Raw genomic sequence first — 23,347 nt, 5'->3', positions numbered from 1 at the left:
TAATTAATTAATTAATTAATTAATTACTTTATTTTTAACAACAAAATGCAATTTATTTATTTATGTGAAAAGTGACTGCAATTAACTGAATACTGATATTATATACTAATATTTACTACTTTTCTAATAATATTAGAATAATATTCTAATAATTTGCAGTTTATACTATCATTCACAATAGCCCTATATAGTGATATTTACGGTATCCTACTCCTCTATTGTGTGCATTACGGTAGATTATATAAAGCTGAACTGGCCCCGTTCTGCTCCGACTGCTCCTGCCATCAGTGACCGAGCGATCGGCTGCATCAAGCGTCTCTGGACAGTCCGCACATAACCGGCTCTTCCCCGTCATATTTCACTCATTTGAGGTATAACGTCTGAAAATAAAGGATCGAGGCGGCAAGATGAGCGCAATGGACGTGAAGAAGCTGAAAGTGAACGAGCTGAAGGACGAGCTGAAGAAGAGGAGTCTGTCAGATAAAGGGCTAAAGGCTGAGCTGATGTCCCGGCTGCAGGCCGCTCTGGATCAGGAGGCGCTGTCCACCGACACCAACGGCTCTGAAGGACTCAGCTTCATGGGCGATCAAGACCTTGACGAAGATCTGGCTGGAGAGAGCATGGATGCTGATGAGGAGGATGAGGATGAAGATGGAGAGAACGCGGAGGCTGAGGAACAGCAGGATGATGACATGGAGGAGGAGGAGGAGGATGCCGGGGTAGAGATGGATAAATCAGATGAAGATGAAGATGTCCTACTCAAAGAAGATGATGAAGAAATTGAGAAATTTGATGAGGATGATGTGGCTCTCGACATGGGTCCTGGCGAGGGTGAGATTACACGATGAAGCTTGTGCAATTCATATTTTTATATGCATATTTGTGTTGTGTGATGCCAGGATAATTCATTCTGACAGCAGAGCGCATACAGGATTTTATGAGATGCTGCCACTGGTGTCCCATTTGTGTCCCTTTGACTTACTACTGACACTGAATACTAATATATTTTGTACATTTATTTTATATATATATTTATTATTATTAATTTTTGTTTTACTAAGTAATGTATTTTTTATTTAAATACACTAATAATTTATTTAAATACACTCGACTTATATTTATGGTCAGCTATAATGTTTCTAGTTTTTAATCATATAGATGAAAAGCTTGTCAGATGTTAGTATATCAAATTAAACAATAGAATCTGCTGACTTTTTTCAGTTCAGCAGTAACTGATTCAAATCAAATCAAATGAAATTTTTAGGCATAAACAGGACCGTTTCCTAAGAATGACCTTTAATAGTGTCCATCCGTTGGTTTTTATTGGTTGAGCAGTAGCTCTCGGGATCGGTGAGCTGTAACAGGATGCTGAAGTGGAGATATTGAAGGACAAAAGCTCCAGATGGAGTCTGTGCTTAATGATCTCGGTTCATTTGTTTTACTCTGCCTGCCCTGGAGTAGTGAGGAGGAGGACCTCATTAATTTAGGACACTGTTATTCTTTGTCTTCATTTCGCACATTGCTTCCCAACCCTGGTCCTGGACTGGAGTCCCCCCAGACCCAACAGTTCACATTTTGGATGTCTCTCTTATCTTACACAGCTATTTCACATCTTGTTAATGAGCTGATGAGTTGAATCAGGTGTGTTCGATTAGGGAGACATGAAAAATGTGCAGAGTTGGAGGTACTCTGTGTCCGAAATTGCCCCCTAAACTCTCATTCACTATTCCCTAGATAATGTGTACTCGTTATTACGGTGCATCATGGGATTGAATGAGTGCACTCAATAACGTCCACTATGGTTTCGGACACCACTACAAATGGCTGTTCCCTTAAATAGTGCCCTATTTAAGGGTATGGAGGCGATTTCGGACACAGCCCAGGACGTTGAACTTGATTTCACCAAGTAAAACATGTTCCTGGATCTATAAAGATCAACAACGTTTCAATCAACCAATCAGATTTGAGGAACAAGCTTACAGTTTATGTCAAGTTTAGGCTTACAACCAAAGTTCGGTGCTTCTACATCAGTGTTATTCACCTATCATTTGCCTCTGATTTTAGGGATAACTTATGGGTAGGGTTAGGTTTAGGGGTAGGGATAGGGTTAGGACAAAATTTTCAGACAGGAATATTATTCCAGGGTCTATAAAATATGTTCATCCAGGAACATGTCTTACTTGTCTTACTCCGGGACAGGGTTGTGAACCACTGATTTAGCAAATCAGGGGTACTGTGGGGTTATGGCAGGGGTGCAAAACTGCAGACTTTGGCTTCAACACTAATTAAACGCACCTTATCCGGCTAATGAAGTCCTTCAGGCTTATTTGAAAACTACAGGTATGTGTGTTAAAGCAGGTTTGGAACTAAGGGTATGTTTACACGACAACGATATACTAAAAACTGAAAAGTTTTTTCTTTGTACAGATGAAAACATTATCAAAATGAACCCCTTTCACACGGATCCACGAAAACGACTAAAAACGCTGTGTTATGCATGCCAGGCCAGTAGATGGCGATGTCACTTTGTAAAGAAAAGACTTATGTGTTTTGGCACATATTGTAAGCATTCTTTTACAGGGCACTCGCGCCAAACTCCCATGCCTATAGACTAAACACGTATTATGCATGCACACACGTTTCACAAATTTGCGTTTTTGTAGTTTACGCAGAGACACTAACGGTATTGTTTTCAAAAACTTGGACTTTGAAACCCGTTTTCAAAAGTTTGCGTTTTCAGGCCCCCAAAACGCTGTTGTAGTGTAAATGAACGGCCAAAACGCATACAATTATTTCCTTTTTTTAATTTATTTTTCAGTTGAAAACGGTGTCGTGTAAATGGCTCCTAAACTCTGCAGGGCTGTGGCGTTCCAGGAACTGATTTTACACCCCTGGCTTAGGGGTTTGTACTTATGCTGCATTCACATGCTATCGGAATTATCATAAATACCAGTTTTCTAGTTAACAAATTGGACATGAACATATATATGAATATTCAAGTCGTATTTACCACTGGGATTCTCTGAGATAATTTTGATACCCAAGTTTCCATAAACTTTAAACATGGCGGAGGGGAGAACGATTGCTGCTATGACTGATATTCTTTATCAGTTTTTATCCACAACAGCAACATTGCCTGGTCTTGTTGTTAAAGTACTGCATATTTACATATATATGAATAAACATTTTAAGCATATTGTGTGTTTTATACACAGCAAAAGCCTTTATTTGATTGAAATTCCAGAATCGTCAGCAAGCTGACTATCTAGATAGTGCTGTGAATGTTTATTTGGTGGTGAATGAATATAATTTTGGCTTTAATAAGATTTTCCCAATAAATAGGCAAGAATAAACCTGGTAAACATGATTCCTGTTCTTTCCGACAACAAAGCACGTGAATGCGACGAGCTCGTAATCACAACTTATGAAGTGGGAAGGAAATTTCCGATAGCATGTGAAGGCAGCATTAATAACTTTTGGGTTACCAAAAAAAGGGCATCTATGAGAGTCGTTCTTTTGTCAGTGGAATTTTATAAAATACTAGTTGTCCTTTGCATCAAAAACAATGGATTTCTGAATGATCTATGGTTGTTTGCCCATTCCTGTTTTTCATTTTCTGTTTAATTTTTGTTTTGTCAAGCACAAGTTGCACACATTGGGAAAGAAGTGCTTGTGCGATTTGCCCATTAGTATCAGCAAATATGCCTTCAAATTTTGCACACACTGTAACACTTTTCTTCAAGATGCATGCAATGTGAATGAAAATGTGTGTTACTTAGCTCAAAATTGCACAGACTGCAGTTGTTTTGGCAACAACCTCCTGTCTTTACCCATTCAAGTACTGCGGTGTACCGCTATCGCTCCTTGACTTTTAAACATGTGAACTTATAATTAAATACACCTTTCTTTTAAAATACTGGTCATTGCAACTCATGCATAACCGAAGTAACTATAAATCCTTCAGTAATTATTTGGACCATCATGTTACTTCATGATGGGTCCAGCAGGGAGGTACGCCTCCTTACATTTTATTGTTTTATTTCCAAAGGGGATGCGGACAAAGACAAGAATGATGAACAGAAGAATAAGAAGGGTGTAAAGAGACGCCGAGATGAACATGGAAGGGGCTACTTTGAATTTATTGAAGAAAGCAAATACAGCCGGTAAGAAATGTGCAGTCGGCCTCTGGTACTCCTGAGGTACCGCTGCACCTTAAAAATTTATGAGCAGTTTTGGCAGTAAAGAGCCAAATCTGACATGCTGTTCCTCATCAGTGCAAAGAAACACACATTTTTACTGACCATTTTGAAATTATTTTCAGCCTATAATAAGGGCATCTCTGTCACCTCAAGTGGTATTTTTTTTTTCTCCTTAGGAATCTTGTTTTTGTGTAGGTCAGAGCTTGGGCTGTTAAAAGAAATGAAAATATTCTATGGGGTATTGATGCATGTCCAGGAAATAAACTATTCATATCTATCTATTCATATTTTTGTATTCCGTATCGGATGTTATCTTTAGACATTATTACTATAGTGATCGGATGTATATTGTGTTTTCTTCCTTATCATGTGTATAATTTCTTATGTGTTCATGTTTATGCCATTTAATTGAATTTATACAATGTGATGGTATTGTCTTTTCCAAGGAACTGTATGCAACCACTGTATATTATCAATTATATATATATATTAGTGCTGTCAAATCGATTAATTGCGATAATCAAATCTAACATAAAAGTTTTTGTTTACATAATATATGTCTGTATCTATCTATATACTGTATATATAACAAATATATATTATATAAACAAAAACGTTTATGTTAGATGCGATTAATTGCGATGAATCGATTTTTGACATCACTTATATATTCATTAAACACACAAAAAATAATTTTTATTTTCAAAATATAAGTTCAAAGTTAAAGTGTTTTACCTGTTAAATATAGTCCGAGCAGATTTATTTATTTCTTTATGTATGTGCAAACCCACCATATTTGTGATCCCATTTTCTAAAAAACTACTAATGTTAGATTGAATTGTTTATTTTCAAAATATTCTAACAGCATTTATGTGTTAAATTTAACAATTTATTAATTTAACAGCATTAACACATGTTTTATACTTGCAAATTATCTCAGTTGGAACATATTTAAAATCCAAAGGAAGTTCAATGGGATCTTATAATGGCTCTGACTTTTATCGAATTTTATTGAATTTCCCTCAGGGCGAAGTCTCCCCAGCCCCCTCTGGAGGAAGAGGATGAAGAGTTTGATGACACGACTGTATGTTTGGACACCTGTAAGTATAAAGAGCTCACGAAAACTGCTCAAATACATACTGAATTTAATGAATTTAATTAAAGAATACTTAATATTTCATCGAGCAACATGCAGAATATATTTCTGTAAAGTGTAAATGTTTAGTGATACAAAGTCAGTTGTCCACCTCTTATTTTCCTCAGACAACTGTGACCTGCACTTCAAGGTGTCTCGGGATCGGTATAGCGCCTCCTCTCTCACCATGGAGAGCTTTGCCTACCTTTGGGCAGGGGGGCGAGCGTCTTATGGTGTGGCAAAGGGCAAGGCTTGCTTTGAAATGAAGGTGAGAACACTGTCTTAACCTCATGTTTACTATTTATAGGTGTCCTTTCATGACCTTAGCCTTACTTTTGCATGTCTTTGCACCAGATTATCGAGAAGATACCTGTAAAACACATTTCCAGTAAAGGAACTGAGATTCATGATGTCCTGGTGGGTTGGTCACTGGCAAACAGCTCTCTTCTGCTAGGTGAGGGTCTTTGTGTTGACTTCTTACATTGAATATATTATAGTTGAACTATTAAATTCATGATGTAGTTTGAGTGTCCCTTTACCTTACATATTCACAGGGGAGGAAGCACAGTCATACGCCTTTTCAACTAAGGCCAAGAAAACCAGCAACGGTGTGACAGAGGACTTTGGGGAGGCATTTGATGAGAATGATGTTGTCGGATGCTTTATTGTAAGTATCCGTGTGCTTATCTAGAATGAGTGTTTAACCACTGTGCAATTACTACTCTTGACCACTAAGTGGCACCATGTGTTCATACAGTACTACCTTTAAAGTCCCTGTTAACCGAAAGTAGCAACTGATTTTTCTTCAGTGTTGTGACGTATTTCCAAGTGAAATTAAAAAAAGTGAATAGAGGGCAGAGTTTTACTGTAGCACACCCCCTCTCCATCCCTCACTTATAGCAGACTGACGGTTGGAGGGGAGTGGTTAAGGATATCCTACCCAAGCCATCAAACTGATATCATTGGAGAAGGAATGCCATTCCAATACGGAAGCGAATTTTCAGATTTTGATGGGGTTTTTTTTCCTGCATATTAATTTGCATGGATTAATTGTTCACCACAAGACTAGTAATGTGCACTAACAAAGTAAAAGTCAATTTTGATTTCATGAGGACTTTAAGAGTTTGGGATCAGTTAGATTATTTTTTTTTTAAATGAATACTTTTTTTTTCAGCAAGGATGCATTAAAAATAATTAAAAGTAACAGTAAAGGTTTCTATTTTAAATAAATGCTGTTCTTTTTAACTTTCTATTGATCAAAGAATTCTGAAAAACATTCATCACAGTTTCCACACACAAAAAAATTAAGAAGCACAACTGTTTTCAACATTGATAATAATAATAAATGTTTCTTGAGCAGCAAATCAGCATATTATAATTATTTCTGAAGGATCATGTGACACTGAAGACTGGAGTAATGATGCTGAAAATTAATAATAGCATAATAGAATGATTTCTGAATATATTTATATATATATATTCCAATTTTTAAAAAAAATAGTTCTCAAGATTTTGAAATAAAATGTTCAGCAAGTGTGGGTGTGTTGTGTCTGTTTAGTTTTGGCCATAATATATAGTGATTGCTTGTATTTATTTGGCAGAATTTTGATGGAGAAGAAGTGGAAATGTCCTTCTCCAAGAATGGACAGGATCTGGGAACAGCTTTCAAAGTCAGTAAGGATGAGTTTGAGGGGAAGCCGCTCTTCCCTCACATCCTCTGCCACAACTGTGCGGTTGAGTTCAACTTCGGCCAGCGTGAAACCCCGTACTTCCCTCTACCTGACGGCTTTACTCTCCTGCAGCAGATCCCTGTTTGCGATCGCATCAGAGGACCAAAGGGGCCCGAGACCAAAGAAGACTGTGAGGTTGGTTTCTTAGCCATTACATTTTCCTTCTATAACATCATTAAAATTCATCATGGAAATCTGCTGTAAATCTTCACAGGTCATTGTCATGGTCGGACTGCCTGGATCTGGAAAAACTGAATGGGTGACAAAGCATACAGAAGCCAACCCTGGAAAATACAACATTCTTGGGACAAACACCATCATAGAGAAGATGATGGTGAGTGTTGATTTTGGTAACTTAATAAGGTTCCATTTGTTAACTACACTAGTAAACATGAACGAATAGTGAACAATACTTCTACCTCACGTTAATTTTAACATTCACTGATACATTTTTAAAATCAAAAGTTGTTTCTGTTAACATTATTTAATGCACTGTGATCTTACATAAACAATAAAATAATTATTGTTTGTTCATTAACTATCATTAACAAAGATTAATAAATGCAGTAAAAATATATTGCTCATTGTTAGTTCATGTTAACTAATGCATTAAATAATGTTGATGAATGGGACCTTATTGTAAAGTGTTATCAAGATTTGTTTTTTTTAGATATTATTAACAACATAATTGATGTTATTTTGATGTTGAAATTCAGATTTCCAGTTTGAAACGACAGCTGAAAGATGTCACAAAGCTCTCAGCGATATCTCAGCGTGCTCCTCTCTTCCTCGGAAAATTCATCGAGATCGCTGCACGTAAAAAACGCAACTACATTCTTGACCAGGTGACGTGGAGTTTACAAATACGTCACAAATAATCAAAATGATTATTATATCATCTGCTGAAAATACAAAATCTTAAATGTCTCCATTTAGACTAACGTATCGGCACCAGCCCAAAGAAGGAAAATGTGCCTGTTTGCCGGGTTCCAGCGCAAAGCTGTGGTAGTCTGTCCAACAGATGAGGAATATATACAGAGGACTCAGAAAAAGGCAGAAACAGATGGCAAAGATGTACCTGAACACGCAGTCCTAAAAATGAAGGGTAAGATCCTTTTCTCAAGCCATACTTGATCTAAGATGATCTTATATTTTGTATTAGCTGTCATATTTTTATTTAAATTTCAGTTTAAGTTTTAGTCAATTTTATTGTTTGTTTTGTTTTTCATATAAAAACTAACTTTATGCCACACCTGCCAATCTGCCGTTGACTTAAGACAATTTACCGGCTATAAATATTTTTTTTACCAGCCATGAAAAGCAGATTAATCCTTAATAAAGTTACAAAAGTTATTCAGTCAAGAGCAATGAGTTATTGTTCTTTGTCTTTTGTTGTTTGATTAACATTAAAAACACAGACAGCAGCAGGAATATTAGGCTGCTGTCACTTTGTCAATTTGAGCTAATGCATGGATCCAATATACTGATACACATGCGTTTTCTTTTTCAACTGCATTTGTTCACTTAAAATAAAACTGACTAAGGATACTTGACAAGACAGGCATTTTGTTATTTTAATTTAATTATTATCATAGATTATTATCATAATTTTATTTGAAGAAGGCGTGAAAGAGAGCTTAATTCAGTTTTTGAGTGCTGATTTCAAAAGTCAGAGTGCGGATTTCTAGGCGCACACTTCGGATGTGATTAACGAATTGAGTTCCCTTTTGCGTCTTCTTGAGCTTGAATATTTAAAGGTGCCATAGAATGTGAAATTGAATTTATCTTGGCATAGTTAAATAACAAGAGTTCAGTACATGGACATGACATACAGTGAGTCTCAAACACCATAGTTTTCTCTTTCTTATTTAAATCTCGTTTTTGAAAAACACCCCTGAAAAACGGGCGAATCTCCACATAACACCAACTGTGACGAAACCGATGGGATCATTAATATGTACGCCTCTAAAAATTTGCATATGCCAGCCCATGCTCAGTGCCAGGCGAAACTGCACAGCCGAATCATCAGAAGTTCTGCAGGTGAAGAAACAAGCAGGAGGAGGATCATAGGGAAAATGGCAGATCTATCTATAATCTATCTATCTATAATCGGATACCGCTACAGTTTAATTCGAAGTTGTTTAGTTGCTCTGCCCATTTCACCACGGACTGTTACAACAATATCAAGCAGCCAGGCTTCTCTCGGCGTCTCAAACGGACGAAGGGGGCAATTTCAACTAACGTTATATTCCCGCAAGCGGCAAGTAGGGATTTTATTAACGATAATTTACATTGTGTTATCTAGATCCAGCGCGATATTGTTTTTTCCTCGAGAGACATCATGGCTTGCAAACGAGCGAACGAAGCATGGCAGTTGCTCAGTGTTTGGTTGTACAAATGAACACAAAAATATTTTTTTGCTCCTTCATCCGAGCCTCTGGAGAACCAGTGGGTTATGTGAATTTCTGATGTGTAATTGTTCAAATTCAGACAGATAATCTTTCTTTCAAAGTCGTTCAACACTGTTTATGCATCAGTATATCGCGTTGCAGTGATAAGATCTTCATTCACGCGATCAACAGGCTGTCATCTGCTCAGTGCTCATCACTGAAACCTTTTATGTGATGGGAATAGATCTAAATACTTTAAAAAAAACTTATCATGATTCGTTAATCCCGATAGCTGTAATAGTAAAAACATATAAAAGCTGTAATAGTAAAAGTTTTCCAGATAGCTCTACATGTAATGCCAGATATTTCATATGCAAGCATGTCAGCCAATCACAGCAGTGGGCAACAACACTGAAGTCTCACAGCAGACACGCCCCTTCAAACAGAGTGTTCAAATCAATGGATGAAATCAGGCTAGGAAATATGCCTTTTATTTCTAAATTATAACAAATTTTGATCTAAAAAACATACTAACATTATAAGGGCACCCCAGGAAACATTATAAAATAATAAAATAATCCATTCTATGGCACCTTTAAATTGGAAAGGCTTAAACTTTCGTGACAATGCAGCACTGGCCCGTCAGCTGTCCTTTGTTTATTGCAAATAAAGTGACATGTATGAGTAGGGCTGGGTATCGTTAAAATTGTTTCGATACCGATACCTTGACTTCGATACCAGTTCCTGAATGATAATTTTTTCCGATACCAATTTTGTGAAATCCGTTTTAATAAGATCACATTACATATTACCTAAAAAAAAAAAAACTTTGGTTTTATTTTTTCAGTTTGTTGACTTTTTTTACAGACTCAATGACTCAATGAATATAGGCCACTGGGAAATGCAACTTTCATTTGGATTACATAACCAGAGAGAGAATTTGTTTTCAATTCAAATTGGTTAGTTTAAAAGTAGACATTTCAAACTTTCTATATGCCTATTTCTCATGTCTGTGAGGCAAGTAGCTTATACGCAGAGTTTCGGTTCATTTGTGACGTGCTCCAGATCTTCTTGCAGTCGAAGACGGAGCAACTTTCTGCTCATGCCCTGTCAAATGCTTCATTAGATTTATTGTGTTGCCAGTCTTGGCTGCAATTATCTTGTCGCAAATATTGCATCGCGCGCTGTTGGATCTTTTACATCTATGGGGGTTGGGATGCTTACACACGAGGTGTGAGCCACATCTCTGGGCGTAAACTAGTGTTTTTCCTTGATGCCTCGCCACAGCCAATCACCAGCACTTGATTCCCTTAGGTATCGAAATTTGGTACCGAACAGCAAGAATTTTTTTTATACTCAATGGTATCAAGGCAATTCGGTCGGTGCCTAAAAAGTATCGAACTCGATACCCTGCCTTATGTACGAGTAGTGATTTAGCATTAAACATTATGTTACTTGCGGCTAATTCATCAGAATGAAATTAGATCATGTGATCAATCACAATGGTTATAAAACTTTATTTTATTACCTCATCCATGAACATGATTTGTGAGTCCCTTCGGATTGATTTCCATCAGCAGTGGAGGTGAAGACGACAACTCCCATCATTCCACGCTCCTTCACTGCATCATCAAGCTACGCCTTCGTTATTGTTTTGAATATGCGACTTCTAGCGGTGAAACGTATATACTTTGCCTTTAACGGTAACAACACTGTTGTGCAACTGATAAAACTCACAAGATGAAACACTATAACACTATAATCTTTTCCAGGAATATACACGCTGCCTGTGGAAGGTGAGTGCTTCACCGAAGTGGTTTATGTCGAGCTGCAGAAGGAAGAAGCGTCCAAACTTCTTGAACAGTACAAGGAGGAGAGCAAAAATTCCCTTCCTCCTGAAAAGAAACCCAATCAGGGAGGTGTACAGCTTAAGAGGGGAGGCGTCCGAGGACGAGGAGGCAAAAATCTGTTCAACCGTGGCGGAGGACAGGGTCAGAGGGGAGGACGAGGAGGCTTTCAACACCGAGGCAACTTTAGGGGTGGTACGCCATTTCAGTTGTGCTAAATGTTTGTTTTTATTTCTTATATACACGTATTTGTATAGAAGAACTTTAAAGACACCATGAAGCTGCACCTCCATAATGTGAGATACTTTAGAGTATTGAGCAGGAAATAACACTTTTCTTTTCGGATTGTTTGACAGTGCCTGGACCGCGTGGGGGGTTCAGCAGACCACCGAGAGGCTTCCTTCCTCCCCCTGCCTTCAGAGGAGGTTTCAACCGGGGTGGTTTTAACCGGGGCGGTGGTGGTGGGATGCCTAACAGGGGCGGTGCCCCCAGGCCAGGACATGGGCGTGGCAATATGGTTAACATGGGCAACAGGGGAGGAGCCATGCACAGGGGCAACATGGGACGAGGGGGAGGGGCCAATCGAGGAAACTTCAACCAGGTGAGAAATCATTGATGATTTAGATCATTTTTTGTTGTAAATTAAAATGTAGTTGTTGTTGCAGCCTGAACAACTTGAATCTGTATGCCTGTAAAATAGGCAGCTAATGAATGAAAAGTAGGTCAATTTAAAACTAAAGCCGCTTTTCCACTGTCGGGACGAATGATTCTGAGAATGGTAAGGAAGTGTTCCAGTTGTGTTTCCACTTAAGCCTGGTATGGCATGGCCACGGCACGATTACAAACTGTTCTTGACCTGGAATTCTTTGCACTTCAACCTTACAAAAACCTCAGAAGCTTACAATGATTCCAGTAAATATTAGGGAGTTACCATAGCCTGACGTCGTCATACGACCTAAAAATGTTGTGGGTGGGGCTTAATTCGGCTGGCAACCAGGCTAGTGTTACCATGCTTTTCACTTTAGAATACTTATGCAAATAATTAGTAATTCCTTCTAAAGGATTTAATAATACCTGAGTCATTACTAGTGGGTTATCATGACCTATGGACGTATGAAAATAATAGTAGTTACTGATTAGTGAACTACCTCATTCAACTGAGCGCTATTACTTCATTAATCATTCATCATAATTCATTAATCAGAGTTTCTTGTTAGTAAAAAGTGGATACTAGAATGTATTAATCATTTGATCCTGTGTAGTTATTCATTAAAGTGGCATTCCACCCATAGGAACATTGTTTTTTATTGAAAGTGGGTCATATATGTAGTCGAAATGTAAAATAAATTTTGAATTTGGTGCCTTCGTGACCGAGGAAAGCCAAAAAATAACTTCAGGACGCATTTGTATGAAAGACAACAACTCCCACAATGCACCACATTGCACAGCTCCGCAAGCCACTCCCACTAATCCAGAACAGCACATATCTGCCTATAAGAGAAATCACTCTTCCGTCTACAAGGCTAGCTACCACCAGAGCTTGAAATTCATTTCACACAAAATGTCTAGTTAGTTGGCGAACTCATTAGTGCATTACTCCTCGTTTGTATTTCTTTCGAAAAGGTGAATTATTGCATGGTACCGGGATGTTCAGTCAGAACATATGCGGCGCGAAACTAGGATAGTTCACAACACAAACGTCCGTGTCCTCGTCTGATTCAGAGATTTCGTCCAGGAGAAATTGTCATTGTTGGAATTCTTTGCCGCAGACGGACTCTATCTCTGTGTTCGTAATTGCATAGTGAGATCACCGGCGCCACCAGTCCGCCCTAACTCGAGCCAGTCTGGGCTCCTCGTCCGCGGCAGGCAGGTCTTCTGCCTCGGCTGCTCTTCGCTATAATGCGGCTTGTAAAGGTAGCCACAAACACCTGATTCAAGCATCAGACTTCCGAAATCCTCTTCTTCTATATCATATTGAGTACTCTCCTCCGCTATTGTCATAACTTTACATCTGTCTCCACAGCGCCTGTTAGCTTAGCTTCAAACAAGATGGAGGATATTGCTTTCAATTTCAGAGAGTAAAGTCCCACCCACTGATCTGTAATAGGTCTGTAGCGTGAGCGGGTCCCGCCCCCTGGGAAAGATGAGGAACGAGTGTCTGTAGTCTCAACAGAAATCCCCCCCTCTTACACTTCCTCCGACAATGACGCAAAATGACGATTTTTGCGTCATTGTGGGAGGAAGTGTAAGAGGTAAATAACGGATTTCTCCCGTCTCAGGGGAAAATGAGAGAGTGTTGCACGACCATTCAATAGTATGACTGGGTTTCTAACAATGCAAAGCTTAGTGCAAATGGGTGGAGTGTCCCTTTAACGATGAAACAGTATTCTAAAGTTTTACCGAAATATCTGTTCATCCTCCATAACACGGTCTATTTACATCTCATATTATCGTCTGTAAACTTTTGCATTACCTGGGCACTGACTGATGCATTTGTAGTTTACATTCCAATGAGCTCCGTTATCAGCCCCTCAGACTGGGCCAGATTGGCACGGAAAGAGAACGGTTTGGCCCGATGGTGGAAAAGCGGCTTAAGATGCCACCCCAATGCCACCCCACTCAAATCTATATTTCATCACGGCCAGATGAAAACGCTAAATTATCCAATTTGACAGATTGTGTTAAAGATATAAAAGATTGGATGACGCGCAATTTTCTTTTATTAAATCCAGACAAGACAGAGGTACTAATCATCGGTTTAAAAAACCGCCCACAAAACCTCTCACACTACAACTTTAAAGTAACAGGATGTCCTGTTACTTTATCCTCTACAGTAAAAGACCTAGGTGTTATACTAGACTGCAATAGAGTTCAAAGGTACAGCACGCACATCCAAAACAATAAAACTGGGTGCTGGGCAGACAAGTAGTTGCAAAAGTAAACAATGAGTCTGCACACCAGAAAATGCTCCTTAGTGATTTTAATGATTGCTCACCACGTGTAATGTTTCGGGCCCAAGCCCTTCATCAGACATGAAAAACAAGTGGGGAGACACACCTCCTTATATACAGCCATGCATGATCACATGATCACATACATCCATGATTAATCACATGACCAATCAAGTGAAAAATGCAATTACATCAAGAAAACAGATAAAAAAACAGATAAAAAAATATATATACCAACATTTGTAATACAAAAATACATTAGAAATATATTTATATTAACATTTGTAATGCAAAAATACATTAGAAATATATTAAGTGGCTAAGAGAAGGCATGCAGTGCTTAAAGCATAACCTAGAAAATTTTAAAAAAATGTCTCTACCACTGTAGGCAGTCCTGATAGATGAGCAAGAATGTAAATATAATTTTATACTAGACTGCAACATGTCTTTTGAAAATCATATTTCATATGTTACAAGAACAGCCTTTTTCCACCTTAGAAACATTGCTAAGCTACGTAACATGCTATCAGTTTCTGATGCAGAAAAATTAGTTCATGCATTCATGACCTCGAGACTAGATTACTGTAATGCTTTATTAGCCGGTTGTCCTGCATCCTCAATAAACAAGCTACAGTTAGTCCAAAATGCTGCCGCTAGAGAGAAAATATGATCATATAACACCAATTTTATCATCACTACATTGGTTACCTATAAAGTTCCGTATTAATTACAAGGTATTGCTACTGACTTATAAAGCCCTAAACGGTTTAGCTCCAGTCTATTTAACGGATCTTCTATCGCCTTATAATCCATCGCGCTCTTTAAGATCACTAAATTCAAGGCTTTTGGTCATACCTAGGATATCCAGATCCACCAAAGGAGGGAGAGCATTTTCACATTTAGCTCCAAAACTCTGGAATAGTCTTCCTGATACTGTTCGTTGCTCAGACTCGCTCTCCCAGTTTAAAACTAGATTAAAGACGCATCTCTTCAGCCAGGCATTCATATAATATTTTTAATCTTACAGTTAAATCCGGCCTCTAGTTCATAAACGCCAGAGGAGAACTGGCCCCCGACTGAGCCTGGGTTCTCCCAAGGTTTTTTTTTTTCTCAATTAGGTCACCTGATGGAGTTTTTCGGTTCCTTGCCACTGTTGCCTTTGGCTTGCTCAGTTGGGGATATTTGGGATATTTAATTTAATTAATCAATCAACAATACTATTGATCAGCATTACCAAACGTGGACGTTTTCCACTAGAAACAAGCATTGATGTATTATTTTAATTTAATACTGTGAAGCTGCTTTGATACAATCTGTATTGTGAAAAGCGCTATATAAATAAACTTGACTTGACTTGACTCAATGTGAACCAGAAATCACAAATCTGCTGTTTTCACAGAAGTTCAGGGGTCGTGGAGGAAATAATCGAGGTTTTAAAAATGGCAACTTTAGCATGAACAAAGCACAAGCTTTCAACCAGAGCTGGCAACAAGGGGTGAGTTACTTGAAAAATGTTATATTAATAAAAAAAATAAAACAAGAAATGGTATCTTCCATAAAGAAAATCAAGCCTTTTTCTGACCATTATTATCAAAGATATTTTTTAACATTTTGCTAGTTTTTGTTTCGTTTAGAGGGATAGTCTACCCAAAAATGAAAATTCTGTCATTAATTACTCACACTCAAGTCGTTCCAAACCCGTAAGACTTTCATTCATCATCGGAACACAAATTAAGATCTTTTTGATGAAATAAGAGTGATTTCTGTCCCTCCATTGACAATCTACACAACTACCACTTTAACGCTTAAAAAAATTCATAATAGAGATTGTAAAACTAATCCAAATGAATTGAGCAGTTTAGTCCAAATTTTCTGAAGACACTCGATCACTTTACATGATTAACAGATTGAATTTAGTCTTTAATTCACATATAAACACTGATCAGCGAACATAAACAGAAGCTCAACCGAACCTGCAAGAACAAACCTCTTGTGGAAGCTCAGGCGTGTTGCGTAACACAAGAATGAACCTCATTGGTTCTTGCAGAAGCTCAAACGTGCTGTGTAACACGAGAATGAATATGTGAATAAAAGCCTAAATTCAAGTTGTTCATCATATAAAGTGATCTTGTCTCTTCAGAAAATTTGGACTAAACCACTCAATTCATATGGATTAGTTTTACGATCTCTGTATGAACTTTTTGAAGCGTCAGAGTGGTAGTTCCATATCTGTATATGGAGGGACAAAATTACTCTTATTTCATCAAAAAGATCTTCATTTATGTTCTGAAGATGAACGAAAGTCTTACGGGATTGGAGCGACATGAGGGTGAGTAATTAATGACAGAATTTTAAATTTTGGGTGAACTATCCCTTTATTTCCAATGGTTATTCTAATTAGATCCCTATATTACAATAAAAAAAAAACTTGAATCATAAATATGTATGTATACGTAAATAATATATTATGTACATTTTATAAATAATATGTCATGAAAATAATGTAAAATGTGCAAAAAATATTTCTTTGTCTTCATCAGTTCTGGAATCAGAAGCCATGGAGTCAACAATACCATCCTGGATATTACTGAATAATTGCTGTGATGGACTGATATCACATAAAAGCTTTAACTTCAGAAGTCATTCATTTGATCTAATGTCCTTTTGTTTTTGTACAGATTTTAATAGGACATTGAGGAGAAATGACTCTGGAGCTTTCAGAGCTTCACAGGTTACCTGCTGTTACAGTCTTTTTTCTTTATTTATTTTTCAACTAATACTTAGTGTTTGTCTTTGACCGCAGGTTCATATGACAACGTGGTTCAATTCAGGAAACTCAGTATAACTTCAGGGTGGGATGTTTGTCTTTTAACAGCTTTCAGGGCTTTACTTTTAATTAGTCTTGTGTGAATCTTTGTGTAGCAGTAAAGCTGTGTGAGATAAGAATACTATTGTCGAGGCAACAATATTTTTTAAAAGAACATGAAACATTTAAAGGCACACTATGCAAGATTTGTACCTTAATATAACAGCTTCGAAATCATTTTGAGGGTAAACAAACTCGTAGTAGGGCGAATCATCCAGATAGCAAAGCCGGGGAGGGGGACGCTGCTGGCAAAACCAGCAATGCAAGTTTGAGAGGTGGCGGCCCGCCAAATCTCTCGAGAACGACGTCACATACATCAACAACATATGAAGCAGCCTCTATGGAAGACACTAGCACGCATTTCAGACGTGAATCATGGCAGAGTCAACGATGAAAACGAAGAAAGCGCGGTCAGAACGAGTGGTATTTACGACAGTAACGTTAAATACAAGTACTCCACAGCGACTCTAGGGGTCGCTGTTTGGGAAAAACGGAAACTGCATAGTGTGCCTTTAATGTATAAACTAAGATACCGAAATTTGGAGGAAGACTTGTCTGGACAGTTTTTTCAGACTGTATATTTAAGAAAAGGGATCGAAATAATTGGACATTTCAACTGTGGTTATGTAATAATTGAGTGTTTTTGAATAATCGCTTTATTGGATTATATTACTGAATTTTGAAAAGTCTTGATTTTAAAAGCAGTCTGCCGTCTGTACATACATGAATTAGGTGCTAAAGAGTCTGTACCTCTAATTCAAATTCTGTCCAGTGTAGAAAAGCAATGCCTGTTGTCTTATCATGTACTTGTTGTCATTTGAACCAACCGCAGTCTATTTATAAATGTGTGGGGTTTTTTTTAAATCAATGGTTTCAATGTGTTTGGGGACAAGGCAAGCAAAGCTGCAAAAAGGCCATCAGATTCTGAACATTTAACCTTTTTTTTCTGTCAGGAGCAATAAACAGCATTTTCGATTCTTTGCCTCTAAAAAAGTGAAAGCAAAATAGATGATTTTTATTATTGTGGGATCATGATATTATTTATGTCTAGTTTATTTAAGAGATTTTTTTTTCCAGCTGTATTTTTACAAATGTAATTTATTTTATTATTTTATTTTATTGTGAAATGTGGCTTACTGCTCTTTTAAGATTTGAATCTAAGTTAAGTGTCATAATATATTTTGATCTTTTTGTAAATTAGTTTACTTTTTAAAAGTGCACATGGTTTACAAATCAGTTGCAATCTTCTTTAATATAACCTTAGATGTGACCACAATTTTGTAGACCTGTAAACATTTGTAGTTGGCTTCAAAATTATAGTAATTAAATAATACTACTCGGATATTGGACTGCATCCTCTTACTCCATCAAACGGTGATTATACATTTATTTTATAATAGTTCTCTCTGTATTAAAGCTTTCAAAGGATGTCAGGGTGCCATTGTGGACTGTTAACGATAGACTGATTTTCTTTTTATTTTTTTGAATTTTTTATTTATTATTGTAACCGCAAACAAATGCAAACATCCACGCAGACATACTTGAAGGTTTCTTTCTCATCTGTAATTCCCACAACAGAGATGTTGTTGCGTAACTATGAAATATTAGCAATAGGATGATTCGTTATTCTTTAGTGACTGAAATATGCATATAGAAACTTTTTTTTTTTTTACTGCTGTAGATAATCTCACATCAGTGTCGTTAAGATCTCCATTGTCCCAGACTTCTGATGCAAATGACTAATATGTTTTTAGATAATTGTTGGCTGAAAAATATGGCAGATATTAGGAACATTATCATTTGATTACTTTTAAAAGTATTACTGTTTTGTACTGGGAAATTATTAATGGCATGTGATGTAGGACATAAAAAGAAAAAAAAATGAAGGTGACTTGTTTTGATGTTGTATTTGTTCATGTTTAAGGTATTTGGTCAGGTAAAAAAAAAATATAGTATTGAGATTCTAACACTTTGTAATATACACCTTTTTCCTTCTTTCTTTTTATACCTTGCTATGTTTTGTATTTTATCTTTAATCAAGAAGAAAAATATCATAAAGATGAAATGAGTAACTTACTCCATGCATTCTTTTTGAAATAGATTGTTTTTAAATGATAATAAAGTTTGAAGATAATAACTGGCTTACATCTATCTATCTATCTATCTATCTATCTATCTATCTATCTATCATCTGTCTATATCATCTATCTGTTTATCTATCTATATATCTATCTGTCTGTCTGTCTACTCAATTTAACAACTGACACGTTAAGCACTGAGTGTTGCAATACACTTAAGCCAACGGAGGACTAGAATTTCAGGCACAACTTATCCTATAAGCATATTCATGCAGAAATATAACACTCAAGTTAGTCTGTGAATATTTAACTCTGTTTATGTATAGCTCTGCCACATGAATGAGATGTAGTTACACTGAAACCAGAGACATTCGTGCCAGGCTGTTTGCTGAGTCAAGCACAACCCCTTTGAGGACAAATATCACATTGCATGCCTGTTTGTAAAATATGATACCACAATTAAATAAAATAAACCGTCGTCATACATTAAGTCTTTAAATACTTGATATGTATTTAATATAGTGATCAGTAATCAATTAGAAGTTAAACTTTTATTTTGAAACAAAACGATCGGAAATGACTCACTACATAGTTCTTCACTAGAGCCAGTGGGAAAGTAAATCATGGCGGCAAATACACGAATGTTCTTCTTCCAGGGGGCGCAAGGCGGCTCAAACTTTCCAAATCTCTATTAAACCCTATTCAATTCTCAGGACGTTTTTAACCTCATTGGAGAAATTGTACACAATATACATTAAAATCATTTAACTCTTTTAAATCTACGGATTTCGACCTAACATGCAAATGCAAATCCGCGTAAATACAATCTCAAAAAAATAAAAAATAAATAATAAAAATCCTTATCGGATAATCATCAACTATTATCATTGGTCCATCCTACCAGCGTGGAGAAAAGTAACTGGTACCACGTGACATCCGGTCTACGCGATACTTCAATGGCGGTCTGAATAATAATTTATTTATGTATACATGACAAAGACACTGAGAAGGTATGTAAGTATTGATCTGAAAACATAGAGTGAATATTTGAAATATTACAAATGTCATTTAGATCGTTTATCATTTTCTCATAACTCAAGCGAAGTGCCATTCTATCCTCTTTTATTTCTATAGCAGAAAAACACCCGCCCCCTGATTCATCATCACATAAGCTCAGGAAGAAAGAGAGGATACAGGAGTGTGTTCATACATCTGCAATGGCCATTGAGCTGCGCTCTGGTGTCAAATATGGCTCGTTTTTGTCACTCGCAGTGGTGTTGGTGGCGTATTGGTTCCGATCTCCGGACGGTTCGGTCCTGGATGAGAGGCTGGACGTGCTTCTGTCTTCATTGCTGCGCGCAGAGCGGAAAGTGGGCATGAACGGCGTGTCCAGACCGAGAGTGGCTATAGGTACTGACTTTTAAGTGCACTTAACAGCATGCAACAAATTATAATGATCATATGCATGCATGGGATAGATTCTGCAAGTTGTCAAATATGTCATTTATATAAGAACGTTGCTTTATATGTATTTATTTTTTAAATAATTCCACTAAATTTAAGAATAAACTTTAATGAAAATAGCAAATAAACTTTTAACTAATTTCATGTAATAATAATACTATAATATTACGTTGCATGTTAGATTGGCATCTTGTGAAGTAACTAAGCAATGCATGCAAATTTGCAATTCTAAAAATGAGAGTTTTATGTAATAAAGTTGTATTTTTTAAATCAATAACTACTCATTTAATGTAATATGTATAAACAATATTGGTCAAAAGTTTGAAGCATTACTATTTTTAATGTTTTTGAAAGAAGTCTCTTATGCTCACCAAGCGAGCCGGCATCAAAAATACAGGGAAACAAACAAACTTTAATATTGTGAAATATTCTTACTATTTAAAATAATGATTTTCTTTTTTAATATACTTTAAAATATAAGTTGTTTCTGTGATGCAAAGCTGAATTTTCATGCATCAATACTCCAGTCTTCAGTGTCACATGATCCTTCAGAAATCATTCTAAAATGATGATTTATTATCAATATTGGAAACAGTTGTGCTGCTTAATATTTTTTTATCACCTGCGATTCTTACTTTTTCATGCTTTTTTCAGGATTCTTTGATGATTAAAAGAATAATTTAAAAAAAAATAAATGTAACACATCCTTGCTGAATAAAAGTGTTAATTACTGACCCCAAACTTTTGAATGGTAGTGTATATTGTTACAAAATATTTCTATTTTAACTTTTTATTCATTAAATAATCCTGAAAAAAGTATCACTGGTAAAACATTGATGATAAAGCAAATTAGAATGATTTCAGATAATATCTTTCTTTATCTGGTAATGTGGCTTGTTTTGCTTCTGGTGAATGCTATCTTAGGATCAGGCCTGCACTGATGTTTTGCATGTTTGTTTTGCATCTTATCTTTTCTTTTTTTGAAATTGTTGGTTAAAACAGTCTCTATAATAACACATTTATGCTTGCGAGGAAAAAAAAAAAACTTTGACTACTGGTTTTAGCCTTATGTTTACCAAAATTCTTCAATCATTAACCTGAGATAACCCAGTGCAATGCATTTATTGCATTTGTTGTTTAAATGACAGTCAATGCATGTGAAAGTTCTTCTCTAGACTCTTGATTGAATCTTTGTTGACTGATGATGTTCAGTCAGTTCTATTGTCAAAGTTAACCTGCTATCAAAGCCTATCTGGGATTGCACAGTCAATATCTGTTTTCTGAATCCGTGATCGATGCCTCTATCAGTCTGTCGCGTTCTGACAAACAACAGCTTCAGTCTGAAGTGATGTTTTGCTTTGGCAAACTATGCCATATAATAAATCTAACCCATTCTTTTCAGATATTCTATGATGACCTATGATTTAGGTGTGTTTTGTTGGATGGTCAGGTTCAAAGATTGAATAATTGTAATATTATATTACTTAACATGTGATTTCACTGTCTCTTATCAGGTTTTGGCGGCTGTGTGGATATCATTGTCGATGGAGTGACTCTGCTAAACAAAATGGGTTTGAAGGCGACAGACCAGCCCCTCCACCACGACTACATAGAGAATGCGGAGCAGCTGGTGCAGAGTTTCGCTTACTTTTTCTCCCCCGGAGCCGCTTCGGAGTAAGTGAGAGCCGTTCAAGCATGTTCACAAAGCCCTCGGGACTGTAGAGATTACACAATAAAACATAACACGTCTGTTGTGATTTATTTGATTTGAAGCCTGGGGTCACTTAAACCGTTACAACCTTCCGTTTTGTGTCAGTTAATATTTGACAGTTGGAATTAAAACTAGATGAAAAAGTTTGTAGACAAACTTTAAGTTGGCATGAAAAAGCCTTGCCAGACATTTTGAAGAATTTTTAAAAGCTTGAAGTTTGAAGGTTTTTAGTTTTAATTAGTTTAAGTTTTAGTTTAGTAGTTTTAAAAGTTTGTAGAAGTTTGAAGGTTTTCAGTTTAGAAATATTAGATAGAAAGAAAGCTTAAATGAGTCTCAATGAATTAGAACATAGTACATAGAATGGCAGCTGATGGAGTTTAATGAGCCTCTCCAACTGTCAAAATTTGAATTTAGTTTGGAGTTAGAAAGAAAGAAAGAAAGAAAGAAAGAAAGAAAGAAATAGGCTATAAGATAGATAGATAGATAGAAAGAAAGAAAGAAAGCTTAAATGAGTCTCAATGAATTAGAAATAGTGCATAGAATGGCAGCTGATGGAGTTTAATGAGCCTCTCCAACTGTCAAAATTTGAATTTAGGCAGTTGAAGTTTAAATAGTCTTGGCTCAATTTGAACATTCCGCAATGAAAGGCTATGGGATTTCCAAGTTTTTATCAGCAATTTTAGGAAAACAGCAATAGATAAAGCAACTTGAGTCAGAACAGTTTGAAGGTCTAGTCTGAGTTTAGTGGTTGTAGCTTGAACAGTTTAGGAGGAGTTACCTGGAGAAATTTAGTCTAAGAAGAATAATAATAATACAAATAATAATAATAATCTTAAATACAATATCAGTAAGTTGGCATTTCCAAGCCAACTTAACTAACTGGTCCCATGATGAATTTAGTCAGTTCCCCACACATTTAGCCTCAGATGTAGTTCATCACATTAACTATGAACAACTAACGTTACAAAACCACAAA

The 23,347-nt window shown here is 36.6% G+C and overlaps 2 protein-coding genes across 3 annotated transcripts in view; both read left to right on the top strand.

Annotated features, from left to right (window-relative positions):
- Positions 1 to 235: 235 nt before the first annotated feature.
- Positions 236 to 19,194, top strand: hnrnpua (heterogeneous nuclear ribonucleoprotein Ua). 2 transcript variants are annotated; one of them, XM_084097340.1, is made up of 14 exons: positions 236 to 831; positions 4,049 to 4,163; positions 5,226 to 5,299; positions 5,463 to 5,602; positions 5,689 to 5,788; positions 5,889 to 6,001; positions 6,936 to 7,199; positions 7,279 to 7,398; positions 7,781 to 7,909; positions 8,001 to 8,169; positions 11,227 to 11,496; positions 11,658 to 11,902; positions 15,655 to 15,747; positions 16,793 to 19,194. In XM_084097340.1, the coding sequence occupies exons 1-14, from the start codon at positions 408 to 410 to the stop codon at positions 16,841 to 16,843; spliced, it is 2,307 nt and encodes a 768-aa protein (XP_083953466.1). In that variant the 5' UTR covers positions 236 to 407; the 3' UTR covers positions 16,844 to 19,194. The 2 variants fall into 2 exon arrangements, with proteins under 2 accessions (XP_083953466.1, XP_083953465.1); XM_084097339.1 differs by having other exon boundaries at positions 237 to 831; positions 15,652 to 15,747.
- Positions 19,195 to 20,367: 1,173 nt separating this feature from the next.
- The window catches only part of adpgk2 (ADP-dependent glucokinase 2), a 13,780-nt gene continuing 10,800 nt past the window's right edge, over positions 20,368 to 23,347 (top strand). The window contains exons 1-2 of the mRNA XM_084097672.1: positions 20,368 to 20,606; positions 22,175 to 22,334. Coding sequence (XP_083953798.1) covers positions 20,414 to 20,606; positions 22,175 to 22,334 — 353 coding nt within the window. The 5' untranslated portion in view covers positions 20,368 to 20,413. The remainder of the gene's footprint in view (positions 20,607 to 22,174; positions 22,335 to 23,347) is intronic.

This window comes from Abramis brama (genome assembly GCF_963993115.1).
Source record: "Abramis brama genome assembly, chromosome: 21".
In the NCBI taxonomy this organism is placed as follows: Eukaryota; Metazoa; Chordata; class Actinopteri; order Cypriniformes; family Leuciscidae; genus Abramis; species Abramis brama.
This window is presented reverse-complemented; position numbering and strand designations above follow the sequence as displayed.

Excerpts from the sequence above, each read along its gene's own strand:
- hnrnpua (XM_084097339.1), top strand. The coding sequence starts at position 408 with ATGAGCGCAATGGACGTGAAGAAGCTGAAAGTGAACGAGCTGAAGGAC. Across the intron at positions 832-4,048 it reads CGACATGGGTCCTGGCGAGG|GGGATGCGGACAAAGACAAG; the intron begins GTGAGATTACAC and ends TTATTTCCAAAG. Across the intron at positions 7,399-7,780 it reads CCATCATAGAGAAGATGATG|ATTTCCAGTTTGAAACGACA; the intron begins GTGAGTGTTGAT and ends GTTGAAATTCAG.